This window comes from Jaculus jaculus, chromosome 1 (assembly GCF_020740685.1).
Source record: "Jaculus jaculus isolate mJacJac1 chromosome 1, mJacJac1.mat.Y.cur, whole genome shotgun sequence".
Lineage (NCBI taxonomy): Eukaryota > Metazoa > Chordata > Mammalia > Rodentia > Dipodidae > Jaculus > Jaculus jaculus.
In genome coordinates this window covers 178,568,839-178,581,711 of record NC_059102.1, presented here as the reverse complement: position 1 = coordinate 178,581,711, position 12,873 = coordinate 178,568,839, and the positions used below count along the sequence as shown (strand labels likewise).

The 12,873-nt window shown below is 54.5% G+C and overlaps 1 protein-coding gene across 5 annotated transcripts; it reads right to left on the bottom strand.

Moving 5' to 3' along the window:
- Nucleotides 1-87: 87 nt before the first annotated feature.
- Pacsin3 (protein kinase C and casein kinase substrate in neurons 3) lies at nt 88-9,316 on the bottom strand. 5 transcript variants are annotated; one of them, XM_045141552.1, is made up of 11 exons: nt 9,098-9,316; nt 4,814-4,880; nt 4,497-4,587; nt 4,187-4,343; nt 3,349-3,584; nt 3,108-3,263; nt 2,001-2,176; nt 1,774-1,894; nt 1,476-1,612; nt 851-972; nt 88-611 (listed from the first exon to the last, which is right to left on the bottom strand). In XM_045141552.1, the coding sequence occupies exons 3-11, from the start codon at nt 4,548-4,550 to the stop codon at nt 496-498; spliced, it is 1,275 nt and encodes a 424-aa protein (XP_044997487.1). In that variant the 5' UTR covers nt 4,551-4,587; nt 4,814-4,880; nt 9,098-9,316; the 3' UTR covers nt 88-495. The 5 variants fall into 5 exon arrangements, with proteins under 5 accessions (XP_044997487.1, XP_004657280.1, XP_044997490.1 ...); XM_004657223.2 differs by lacking the exon at nt 9,098-9,316 and adding an exon at nt 8,806-8,925; XM_045141555.1 differs by lacking the exon at nt 9,098-9,316 and adding an exon at nt 8,806-8,925 and having other exon boundaries at nt 851-969.
- Nucleotides 9,317-12,873: the final 3,557 nt, after the last annotated feature.

The window sequence follows — 12,873 nt, the reverse complement described above, 5'->3', positions numbered from 1 at the left end:
TAACACACACAGCCCGGAAACATCCCTCGGTGCCTCCTTCCTGGTGCAAGGGTGGTGTATTCAAAAGATTCACACAACGCTTGACAGTGTTTTTGTTTTTGATCAAGTTTAATACACACTACAAGTCACAAAAGAGGTTGCTCCCAGCCCAAAACTATGCGCACCTCTACCCTATCCCAGCAGCTCCAGAGTTCAGGAACTGGATCCTCCGTTCCTGGGAAAACCAAATGCTCCTGGGGAGGCTCAGCATCCCTGGGCCGTCTGTCCCCTCTAACCTCCCATCCTGCCCTCAACCTAGGTTTAGTAGGCCCTTCCCTATCGGTCCCTTCCTAGACACAGGCCCCTCCCCTTCATGGGCCCCAGGACTTCCTCCCTCCTCCAAGGGACTGAGGGAGAGCAGCAGCTTAAGGCTCAGGGCCCTCAGGTCCGACAGTCCAGAAGCGGCTGGGCTCTGGCCGAGGATGGAGAGACACTGTATTAGGGCTGTCAGGACGCTCAGGCACCCACACACTCCACATAATTGGCAGGGTACAGGCCAATGCGGCCACTCTGCAACTGGCCCTGGCACCAGCCCTGTTCATCCTCCTCGCTCATTTTCAGCAGCTCCTCTCCTGGGGGAAGAAGGCTGGGTCACTGCCAACTGTAGTGTTAGGGCTGGTCCCAAAACTGGGTCAAGGACTAAGAGGGTAGCACAAGGGGTCTGCCAGTTAGCGGAAACCCAGCAAACCACCCCAATCCCAGATCCACCAGGAGTCAGCAGTCAGGGCCCAGCTGGCTCCCCAGCCCTGTTCATACAAGTAGGACAGAGGCTGAAACCCATCAAAGACTAGAAAACGGGCACCAAAGGTACCTGCTCTGAAGCTCAGCTCATCAGCTTCCTGGCCAGCATAGTCATAAAGTGCCCGCACCCGCACCCCAGTGGCAGCCTTCCGGCAGTTCTCTTCATCAGACCAGTCCTCCTCCTGCCCACTGCTGAATGAGAGTCACAAGAGAAAAGCTCAGGGCACAAGGAAGACCTGGGCTACAGAGCTCACCCAGTACTCAGGGCAAAGGGCCCCTTGGATGCTAAAGAGGCAGGTGGGAAGGAGCTGAAAGACCAGTCACACCTCTGCCACTTACAACCGTGAGCTCATGTGCAGTTCCTGTGCACAGATGATGCACAGCCAAAGCAAGAAGGAATACAGGGAGCAGGGCGTGGTGCCACACCCCTTTGATCCCAGCACTTGGGAGGCAGAGGTAGGGGGATTGCCATGAGTTCCAGGCCACCTGGAGACTACATAGTGAATTCCAGGTCAGCCTGGGCTACAGTGAGACCCTACCTTGGATAAAACAAACAAACAGGGACTGTGTGGCAAACCTGTGCAATGGCTTCATGACTTCTAAGTTAGCCCTTCAGTCTCTGGCATCAACTTCCAACTCACTTCTGGTGTGAAAGGCAAGAAGCAAGAAAGAAGAAAGGAGGTCAGAGGTCTCACCCTGGGGATGCTGTAGACTGGGGTGGAGGTGCGGTGCCATCTCTTGTGGGCACAATGCTGGTCAGAGTAACCTCATCAGGGCTCCGGCCACCCTTCTCCTTCCGGATGATGGCTCTCTGTGTGTCCAAGGACCACTCCTGTGGGGATAGTGCTTACCGTTAGGCTGGGCTGTCTTTGGGTGGCAGCAGAACCATCTGGGCCAACTTCACCAACACCATCCCAAACTCTGGCTCCTCTCAGGACGGACCCACAACAAGCCCAACCCATCTCCAAGTCCCATCTAGGCTGCAGCACATGCCTCAAACTGTGGCCAGTTCATGGCCATGCCCGGTCCATGGGTGCTACGCCACCAGCGCAGATCCTCCTCATCACTGGCTGCCTCGATGCCCTGATGCAGGTCTCGGTGGAGTTCTTGGAACCTGTGGCCAAAGGCACTCAGTCAGACAGGCAAGTCCCAGGCCCCTGAATCCCTAATGCCATCAGCTCAGAGCCCAGGAGAGGAAGAGGGGACTCCGTAGATCATACTTGTCACTACTGGAGAGGTCAAGGTGCTGATGCAATGTGAGCAGCATATCCTTGAAGAATAGGAGCCGCTGGCGCTCAGCAGCCTGACAGCTCTCGAAAGCCTGTTCCATGTCCTCCATGTAACGTGGTGTGTAACGGTTTAGCTCTGCCAGCGTCTGTTCATACTGAGTTTTCATCTGTGAAGGAGAGAGAGATAGCCAGTGAGAACAGACTGCCTTCCACTGGGAAGTGGACCAGTATTCAACATGCACAGCCACAAGGCTAGACCCTGAACTAGCCACCAGGGACAAGCAGGCCTGAGATCTGCTTCCTGTCCTAAAGGACCAGAGAGCCTAATAGGGAAGTGACATTCAGGCACAATACCTATAAGAACCTGGTCAAGGGCTGGAGAGATGGCTTAGCGGTTAAGGTACTTACCTGTGAAGCCCAAGAACCCAGGTTTGATTCCCCAGTACACACAAAAAGCCAAATGCACGAGGTGGTACATGCATCCGGGGTTCATTTGCAGTGGTTAGAGGCCCTGACGTGCCCATTCCTTCCTATCTGCACCTTTCTCTCTTTCAAATGAATAAATAAAATATTTAGGCTGAGCGTGGTGGTGCACGCCTTTTAATCCCAGCACTCGGGAGGCAGAGGGATCGTCATGAGTTCAAGGCCACCCTGAGACTACAGAGTGAATTTCAGGTTAGCCTGGGCTTGGGCGAGACCCTACCTCAAAAAACCAAATAAATAAATAAGTAAATAAAGTATTTAGAAAGGGTCATACTATATGATAAAGCAGAAAACATCAAAGAAGTTTTTCTGAAGGACGTGGAAACGCAGCACCTCACAGGACAGGAAAGATCTGCAGTGCTAGAGGGCAGAGTGGGCACTGGGAGAACTGGTTCCAGGTGGCGCTCTGTGCAAGGAAATAGCTGAAAGTCCTCCTTGACTGCCGGGAACCCCACCAATCCTGTCCTGGGTGAAGTGTCACCTTCCTCGGGTTCCTTCTTCACATGAGCATCTGGACAGAGGGTGGCACTGGGGATTCGAGTAGGAAGGATGTTGGGGAGCAGACAGGGACCTGAGGAGAAACCTTGGTCCAGAAAGCCTCGCCCTGGCCCGTACCTTCTCCGCCTCCTTGGTGCAGCGTCCCACCCGCTCCTGCAGCTTCCGCAACTGCTCCTGGGATACTGCACTGTCGGCCTTGGCGTGGCTCTCCCGGGTCTGAGCCGTCTTCTCGTCCTTTCGAGCTGTGTGGTAGCTCTTCTTGGAAGCCTCCACCTGGCACACACGACAGTGGAAACTCTAGATCCTAAAGGCCACACTGGCTGGTGCAGACCCGGATCCCCCCCAGTCCCAGCCTCACCTCCTTCAGTCTCTTCAGCCAGGGCTTCTGGGCCTTGCGGAAGCCATCCTCCGCAGCGCGGCTCTCCCGGAAGCCACCCAGCACCGGCCGGTGGAAGGCCCCGCGCTGCCAGGTGCGCACCCGCTCGCTGTCTGGCCCATGCAGCTTCTCCCGCACCTCCAGGTGCAGCTCGCTCAGACGCTCGGCTGCCGTGAAGAACGCATGCCACGCCTTCTCCAGGGTGCCATACTGGGGGCCTGCAGAGGGATGACCTTGGGTCAGGCTGGGGTATACTGCCCCAAATGAACCCTCTTCCTGGGCTCCACTCTGGGTGCCAGGCGGAAATGAGATGAGAGGTGCCCAAAGCTGAACAGTAGCACGGGTGGCAACTCCATTCAGGATGCCTACTGTGTGCCCCGACATGAGCAGTCTCTTGAATCCTTGCCTCTTTCACTATCATGGGGATAGTAGCATTACCAACATGGGACAGGCAAGGAAAATGAAGCCCAGAGAAGTTCGGTTAAGGTTTCCTGAAGCACTGCAGCTAGGAACGAGCCAAGAGTGAAATTCGAATCTGCTGCGCAAGCTCCATGGCTTGGGGTCTTTCCACCCAGTGTCAGGAGGCCTGGACTACACCTTTAGCTCTTTCCAGGTGTGCAACGTCAGGCAGATCCCTTAGCCTCTCTGAACCTCTAGTTTCCCCTCACGAAAATGGATAGAGGGGTGGGTGTGTAGGTCTGTCTTGTCTTGAAAGTTGGAGGACTTGTGTTCCATCCCTAGGACCACAAAACCTTAAGCAGACGCTGCCCCAGGGGTCCACCCTCACAGCCTTCATGGCCAGGCCTGCGTGCTGACTCACCCTTCTCAACAGCGCCCCTCCACTTGCGGGCCCAGTCGGCCAGCTGCTGGGCATAGGCCTTCTCAATGCGGGCACGCTCCTGGAAACAGCTGACCAGATCCCCGCACAGTCGGTGCCCATCTTCAACCCGCTGCACTGTCCGTCTATAGTTGCCAGCCTGGGGCACACATGAGAGAAGTGGCTTTACCAGGAAGAAGCCCCTTTTTCTGTCTAGGGCTGAGAGCTAGGCTCCTCCCCTGGACAGGTGGCTGAGTCCAGAGAAGGGGGGGGCACATCTCAGTGACTCCAAACCCAGGCCCCAGCTGCTCACCTCCCAGAAACTGCCCCCTAAGGCCTCCCCTCCAGCGTCCTCTTCTGGAGCCATGGTGTCCCCGCAGCACAGAATGGTGGCGGATTTAGGGCTGTGGAAGGCAGGTGGGTAAGTAGGAAAGCTGGACCTCCACTTCCGGAGCTAGGCAGAGCCCTCTGCTAGTCAGGCTTTGCCTGGCTGCTCTCCCCACCCCCTAGGGAACCGTGAGAGCTAGGACTGAGCAGTCCGGAGCTAGAAGTCCTCCGGAAGAGCCTGGCAGTTTCCAAGCTCTTGTGCTTATCCCGGGTTTACCCTTCCCAGCCCTTTCCCCCACATACCTTGGGGTCTTGAGATCACTTCAGGGATCTGAGTGTCCAAGTCTCAAAGCTGCCACACTGACTCTGCCTTGAAGTTAACAAGAGCATGGCAGAGGGTAAGAGTGGGGGCCTCCAGTGTCCAGGGCGGTGCCCAATTCCCCCAATATAGCAACTGCTGTCAGAAGCACCAGATTCCTGGCTGAGAATGCCAGGCAGGTCACAGGATCCAGCAGGGGATTAGATGGCAGGCGGGGGTGGGTGGTGGGCAAACAGCTCCACTCCCCCAGTGCTGATGAGGACTTTAACGACAGGACGATCCCAAAAGCAGACCAGACCAAGACTTGAGGGTGCCCAGCCTTAGCCTAGTATCTGCCCATGCTGGGCAGAGTGGAAAGGGGGCCAAGAGGCCTGAACCCTGCCTTGGCCAGGAAGCTTACTGTCCCAAGGAGCCTCAGCACTAAGGTGTTCCATGTTAGGGCTGATAAGACTCAAACCAGGCAATAAACAGAAACACTGGGGACCCAGCAGTCACCACATGCAGAAAGGTCTTATGCAGGGCATGGTGGTGTGCGTCTTTAATCCCAACACTCAGGAGACTGAGGTAGGAGGATCACCTTGAGTTTGAGGCCAGCTGACCTAGGCTAGAGTGAAACCTTACCTTGAAAAAACAAAACAAAAGATCCAAAAAGGAGTTGGAGGGATGGTTAGAGGTTTGCCTGCAAAGCCAAAGGACCCAGGTTCAATTCCCCAGGACCCACGTTAGCCAGAAGCACTAGGGACACATGCATCTGGAGTTTGTTTGCAGTAGCTGGAGGCCCTGGCGCGCCTATTCTCCCCCCCCCCCTTTCTCTGTTAAATAAATAAAAAGAAATGAGTGTTACTTTAAAAAAAAAAAAAAAGATCCAAAAAGGTCCTAAATGGTCCTGGATAACAAGTAACTCTGTTCTGCCTTTAAAAAGCTCACAGTGAAGCCGGGAGTGGTGGTGCAAGCCTTTAATCCCAGCACTCAGGAGGCAGAGGTAGGAGGATCACCGTAAATTCAAGGCCACCCTGAGACTATAGTGAATTCCAGGAGAGCCTGAGCTAGAGTGAAACCCTACCTCAAAAAACAACAACAACAACAAAATAAAAGCTCACAGTGGGGCATCATGGAGACACAGCAGACCCAGAAAAACCGCAGAGGAGGACAAGGTGAATTCCAACCCCAAAGCCACCACCTTGTGGACACACTGGCATGCAGCCACTCCTTTCCTGCCCCTGAGCAGGGTCTCAGCTGTGCCCGATGACGATTGACTCATGGCATGGCCCATAGAAAGAAAATCGTAAAGGCCTGAGGGCCAGTGGAGCCAGGAGGATTTTGTTACAGTGATCCCTCCAAACTGTATTCACCCTCAAAAGTCAGATGGAGCAGGGTGTGGTGGCGCACGCCTTAAATCCCAGCACACGGGAGGCAGAGGTAGGAGGATCACCATGAGTTCGAGGACACCCTGAGACTACATAGAGAATTCCAGGTCAGCCTGGGCCAGAGTGAGACCCTACCTTGAAAAACAAAAAACAAAACAAAACAAAAAAACTGAAACGAAGGCATCCTCTCCTCAGTCACTCCCCGGTACCTCCATCCTCTGAACTCCCATAGTCCCTGTGACCCAAGTCCCACCGTACCTCCCACGGACTGTGATTGTATTGACTCCAGTCACTAACAGACCTCTGCAGTTTCAATTTGTTTCCCCAAGCACTGTTCAGAGATAATTAGCTAAATAAGAAAACAAGCAGCTGGGGCTGGAGAGGTGGCTTGCCTGCAAAGCCAAGGACCATGGTTTGATTCCCCAGGGCCCATGTAAGGCAGATGTACAAGGCAGCGCATGCATCTGGAGTTTGTTTGCAGCATCTGCAGGCCCTGAAGTGCCCATTTTTTCTCTCTCTCTTAAATAAATAAATTAAATATTAGGGCTGGAGAGACGGCTTAGCTGTTAAGGCGTTTGCCTGTAAAGCCAAAGGATCCCAGGTCGATTCTCCAGGACCCACGTTAGCCAGATGCACAAGGGGGCGCACTGCGTCTGGGGTTTGTTTGCAGTGGCTGGAGGCCCTAGCACACCCATTCTCTCTCCCCTTTCTCTATCAAATAAATAAATAATTAATTAAAAAAAAAACATTTTTACAAAAAGAAGAAAAGCAGCAGCTGGAAGTGTAGCACAGTGGTAGAGCACTGCTTATCATGCTTCCCTGGGATTGTATCTCCAGCACAAAAAAAGCCAACGAACGGGCGATGTCCCATCTGAGGAGCAGGAAATCAGCAGGCTGTAGCAGCCCTGAGAAAGCCCTGCTGGCCACAGGGACAGCCCAAGCTTTTCCCTGGAGACCCCACTGGGGTATAGGCCTGAAGGTGCCTGGGCACAGAACAACCCAACCAGCATTTCACCTTCTCTTCTCTTAAGTCTTGCCCCACTTGGTTTTGCCAGCCAGATGGGGAGAAAAAGAACAGCCGCAATAAATCACCCAGCCTTTGTAGCTACCCCAGTGAGCTGTCAGGGCCTAGGGCCCCTGCCTGCTCCGGCCTCCCTGCTCCTTGCTCCCAGGAGAGCTGCCCCCCACCCATTCCCTCTCTCTGGCCCCAGAACAGAGCAGGCTGTGTGTGCAGGGCTGGCACAGCTCCCTCGGGCCTCACAGAGCAAACACAAGCTGAGCCCCAGGCACAGCCAGGCCCCGCACCCCAGTTTCATCTTAGTTGTGGGGGTGGACCCGGCACCTTGGTCCCTGTCAAGAAGCGCTTGCACCTTGAGCCGCCTGATTAGCAGAGACCCAATTCTGAATGATCACACTTCACCACTGGCAAGAGCTCAGCGAGCAGATAGTAAAGATCTGCCAGCCCAGGGTCTCCACCTACAGGGCCTGGAGAAAATAATCTGGGCCAGGGTAGGGTCTCCTTTCAACGGCCGGGGCCAAGGTGGGAAAGAACCCACAATCCCCACCTGAGCCCCAAAGGTATCTTGCCTCCCCACACACATGCCAGCCCCCAAGCCTACCCTTCCCAGGAGCTGAGTGGAAGCAGGGCCACCCTGCCCTAGCCAACCCCACGTCCTGAGTCACAGGCTGCGCCCAAGGGCTTCTTCCCCAGCAGCCCCTCCCAGCCAGCCAGCCTGTAGCCCTAGGATTTGAGGGCATGGGAGAGGGCAGCTTGCTGTTCCAGTGAGGGGCACTTAGGCCCGTGAGGCTGGGACTCACACCCAGCAGTCTCAGAGGCTGGGGGAGGGGGAGGCACAGTGAAATGGGGAGGAGGCAGGGCCAGGGAGGGGCATAACAAAGGGGCACTTTTGGAAACCCGACCTGCCGGCTGAGGTGCCTGCTCCCCTATGACGCACTCCAAACTCGGGAGCCTGCACACCAAAACTCGGAACCCGGTGGGCTGGCGAGACTCTGGCTTCAACCTTTACAGCCCGAGCCCCTCGACAACCCCTCTCCCCAACTCTGGCTGCCGGGCGCTGAACTTCTGGGAGCCCGCGGAACCCACGCGGAGAGACACGACCAGGCCCAGCCATGGAAGCTTCTTGGCCAAACTTGTTGAACTTGGTCTCGCTGGGGGTGGGGCTTACTCGGTCGCGGTGGAGGGGAAGGGGCGCCCCCGGCCTGGGCCAGCCCCACGGTGCACTCCAGATGGTGGCGCGAGGCGGCCGCCCCGAGAGCCAAGGCTCCCTGCAAGTGGGCGAGGGATCCCCGAGGAGCGAGGCCCCAGGACAGGCGCAACGCGGCCAGTTTGGGACCCTGGAGGGGCCCCCCGAGAGATGGCCAGGTCCTCCAACCCGCACGTCCCAGTGGCCCTCGCTGGCCTAAGGGATCGCCGAGCTGGCGCGGGAGATGAGATGGCCCCTCGTCTCGGGCAGCCCTCCCGTACCCACGCTGAGCCTGGGTCTCCCGGCGCGGGAGCCGATGGGTGCCAGGGGAAACTTGGACCTGCGGGCGAGCTAGAGCCCCGGCTCCGCCGTCGCGTCCCTAAGCGTCCCCTCCAGGGCACTCACCGCGTCCTCCCAGGGCCCCTCGGTGGGCGGGGGGGTTCTGGTCACGCTCGGTCTCCGGTGCTATCACTCCCGGGTCCCGGCCGCCGCCTCCCGGAGTGCTCGGGAGCCCTCCCCCCCCCCCCGGGAAGCCCTGCCCCCGGCCCCGCCCTCTCCGCGCAGCCCCAACCGCGGCGGCCAGCGACGGCCCGGACTGCGAGGCACCGCGGCGCCCGCCGGGCGGCTCGGGGGGCGCTGGCCCTGGGGTGTGCTCCTGCCCGCGGGGAGGTGGCTTTCAGCTCTGCCCGGCTCCGACCTTTGCAGGGAGGCAGCGGGAACCTGCTCGGGCGCGCGGGGGGCGACTCTGCTTCACATTCCTCGCTGAGCGCAGCTGACTTGCAGCTAGCTGGGGGCGAGGGGAGGTTCACCACCGCCCTCCGCCCATGCAAGCATTAAGATGCCAACGGGCAGATGGCAGAAAGTGAACCACGGAGAGCTTGCTGGCTGCTCTGGAGCTCCAGGTTCCAGGCCTGGGACTGGGAGTGGATTAAAAAAAAAAAAAAAAACACGAGCTCCTCCCACCCTGCGTGCTTAGTCCCAAAGTCTGTACTTTGATTCATTCTGAAATCCCTTCGTTTCGTCATCTCCTTTGGCAGTGGAGATTTGATTTTTCCAGATCGCCACGAGGCCACCCCGCCCTAAAGAAATCCTTTCTCCCTCACACCTCTCTCTCTCTCTCTCTCTCTCTCTCTCTCTCTCTCTCTCTCTCTCTCTCTCCCCCCAGCCCCCCGGGAGTTTTCTGAGCCAGTCGGCCTGTTATTTATATCCACTGAAGCGGTCCAGGAATGTTCCGAGGCTGACCTAATCGCCACCTGCTTGGTTTCTCCGCCACTCCCTCTCCCTCCTAGTTCAGGCGACCCACGGAGGTGCCCTGTGCCCAGGAGACGAGAGGGAGCGCGGAGTAGAGGGGGGAGGGGCCCCAGGCCTCGGGTGGCCGAAGGGTCCTGGCTCCGCAAACTGGGGCTTGGAGAGCCTGGGACTCGCCCCACGGACTCAGGACTGAGTCCCGGGGGGCGGGGGGCGCCCTGGGAAGCCGCAGGCCTCGCGGCTCCCTTTCCAGCACGTACTCTCCCAACCCAGCCCCCATCACTCCCCGAGGGGTGCTCCTCCAGGACGTGCGCGCGGATTTTTAAAAGACAGCTTTAAAAATAGAAAAATCGTGTTGTTTCTAAATCTGGGGCTTAATATTTGAAGAGTTGAGTCCGCTCACGGAAAGAAAGGGAGGCCTGTCGCGAATGAATGGGGTAACATCAGGTGCAAAGGGCTGTCATGGGAACGTGCCTGTCCTGCCACCTAAGATATGCCACCTTTGGCCTGAGGACTCCAGCCATGTGTGACAAATCTTAACGTGAGTGTGGATCTGAAACCTAAGGATGTGGCTTCTGAAACGAGTTTCAACACCCACTCTCTCTGTCTTGGGCAAATCTCTCCTTATCTGTTTCTGCCTCTATAAAAACTGACAGGTAACCCGGCTGACCTTCCACTGGGCCATGTGCCTCAACTAATTAATGATTGTAAAACAACTGCAAATGAGAGGAGCTAAGGAAATATCTAATGACAGCCATAGTGTTTAGTGTTATTTTAAATCAGTTAACATCCCACCTAGCGCCTGAGGGCCTTTAGGCACCTAGGCAGTAAGTGTGAAAATGCAAGAATGAAATTAATTACAAAATGCTGCCTATTAAAACCTCGTTAAAAATACTTGGCAGCCAGGCTCTGGGATGTGAGGAAGCTGGGGAATAAGATGCAGAAAACAGAGCTGTTGGTCAGCTCACAAGGAGGAGGGAACATCGAGTGGAAAACATCTGGCTTCCCTTGGGTTCAAATCTGGAAGCAGAAAGCACCAGAGCTGCAGCTGATCTTAGCTGCCCCTAAGGAACGGAGCGGGAGGGGCACAACCAAGAAGAGAGCAGAGGGAACTGTGAGGTGAAGGGAGGTGGGAATGCCCTTGGAAACCCAACCTCCAGCTAATGCCACCCCTGGGGCTCAGATTTGTATGCGCTATGGCCAGAGCTCTCTTTGTACCATCCCCTATCTGAACGGTTCAAGATGAGACACCCAGAGCCAGAGGGCCAAAGACAGACCCCTAGGGAGAGGCAGTTTGGCTCACAGCACAAGGTGGCAGATTGGTTTACAGCCAAATTTTAGGACACTCACAGACTCACCTTGAGTTTCTGGAATGTCCTAGCCACTGTACCTTCATTTGTTTATTTGTTCATTCATTCATCCAGCCAAGAAAACAAGAAACTTTCCTCTTATTAAATCCTGGGCTAGCGGGGCGTGGTGGCGCATGCCTTTAATCCCAGCACTCGGGAGGCAGAGGTAGAAGGATCGCCATGAGTTCAAGGCCACGCTGAGATGACAGAGTTAATTCCAGGTCAGCCTGGACCAGAGTGAGACCCTACCTCGAAAATCCAAAATAAATAAATAAATAAAATAAATCCTGGGCTAGGTATCGGGAACACAATGATTAATAAAACAGCGCTAAGTATACAACAATGATGTGACGTAAATATGAGTACCATGAGAAAACAGGTAGGAAGGACCTCCCCTTCCACAAGACATGACACTTGGCTTAAGGAATAGGAATTAGTCATGTGAAGAGGCATCTGAACCATCAGGGTGTGCCAAGCCTCAGGGGGGATTGGCATACAATTTTATGTCCTAGAAATTCTTTTTTTTTTTTTTTTTTTGGCAGTAGGGTCTCACTCTAGCCCGGGCTGAAACTCACTACGGAGCTCCAGGCTGACCTCAAACTCAGCAATCCTCATACTGCCTCCCAACTGCTGGGATTAAAGGCGTCCACCACCACACCTGGTTCTAGCAATTCTTTTTTTTTTTTTTTTAAATGGGTACACTGGGGCCTTTTCATTATTATTATTAATTTATTTGAGAGGGAGAAAGAGAGAAAAAAATTGGTGCACCAGAGCCTCCAGCCACTGCAAACTCCAGATGCATGCATCCCCTTGTGCATCTGGCTTGTGTGGGTCCTGGAGAATCGAGCCTCGAACTGGGGTCCTTCGGCTTTGCAGGCAAAGGCCTTAAGTGCTAAGTCATGTCTCCAGTCTCTGGCAATTCTTTTTTAAAAAAATTTACTTTATGTGTGTGCGTGCACACACACACCAGGACCTTTTGCCACCACAGACACCAGATACTGGCACCACTTTTTGCATTCGGCTTACATGGGTGGGTTGCAAATTGAACCCCAGTTAGCAAGCTTTGCAAGCAAGTGCCTTTAACCACTAAGCTACCTCTCTAGCCCTTGACGTAGCAATTTTACCTTTTGGTATCTTCCCTAGACAAATGTGTACAAATGCAGACGAAGGTATAAGGGTATATGCATACAGTACTATTTGCAATCAGAGAAAATTAGATATAAATGTTCATCAAGAGAGAGATTGAGCCGGGCATGGTGGTGCACGCCTTTAATCCCAGCATTCGGGAGGCAGAGGTAGGAGGATTGCCGTGAGTTCAAGGCCACCCTGAGACTCCATAGTGAATTCCAGGTCAGACAGGGCTAGAGTGAGACCCTACCTCAAAAAAAAAAAAAAAAAAAAGAGAGAGAGAGAGATTGTTAAATAACTTAAAGTCTCCAAGTTATGGATTATCCTTCAACAATTCAAGAACAGACCTTTCTTTAATTTTTTTGTTTTGTTTTGTTTTGTTTTTCAAGGTAGGGTCTTGCTCAAATTCACTATGTAGTCTCAGAGTGGCCTCGAACTCACAGTGATCCTCCAAACTCTGCCTCCCAAGTGCTGGGATTAAAGTTGTGTGCCACCACTCCTGGCATTAAAAAATTATTTATTTATTGGGCTGGAGAGATGACTTAGTGGTTAAGGCACATGCCTGTGAAGCTTAAGGACCCAAGTTAGATTCTCCAGGTTCCACGTAAGCAGATGTACAAGGTGGCATATGCATCTGGAGTTCGTTTGCAGTGACTGGAGGCCCAGGCGCACCCATTCTCTCTTTCTCTCTCTCTCTCCCTGTGTCTTAAATAAATAAAATAGATAAGCAAAATGTCTAAAAATATTT

What these genes read in the sequence shown, in the direction of transcription:
- Pacsin3 (XM_045141552.1), bottom strand. Translation starts at nt 4,550, where the DNA reads ATGGCTCCAGAAGAGGACGCTGGAGGGGAGGCCTTAGGGGGCAGTTTC. An exon ending in TGAACTGGCCACAGTTTGAG is followed by an intron (nt 1,613 to 1,773) that starts GCATGTGCTGCA and finishes CTATCCCCACAG; the next exon opens with GAGTGGTCCTTGGACACACA. An exon ending in TGAGCTGAGCTTCAGAGCAG is followed by an intron (nt 612 to 850) that starts GTACCTTTGGTG and finishes TTCTTCCCCCAG; the next exon opens with GAGAGGAGCTGCTGAAAATG.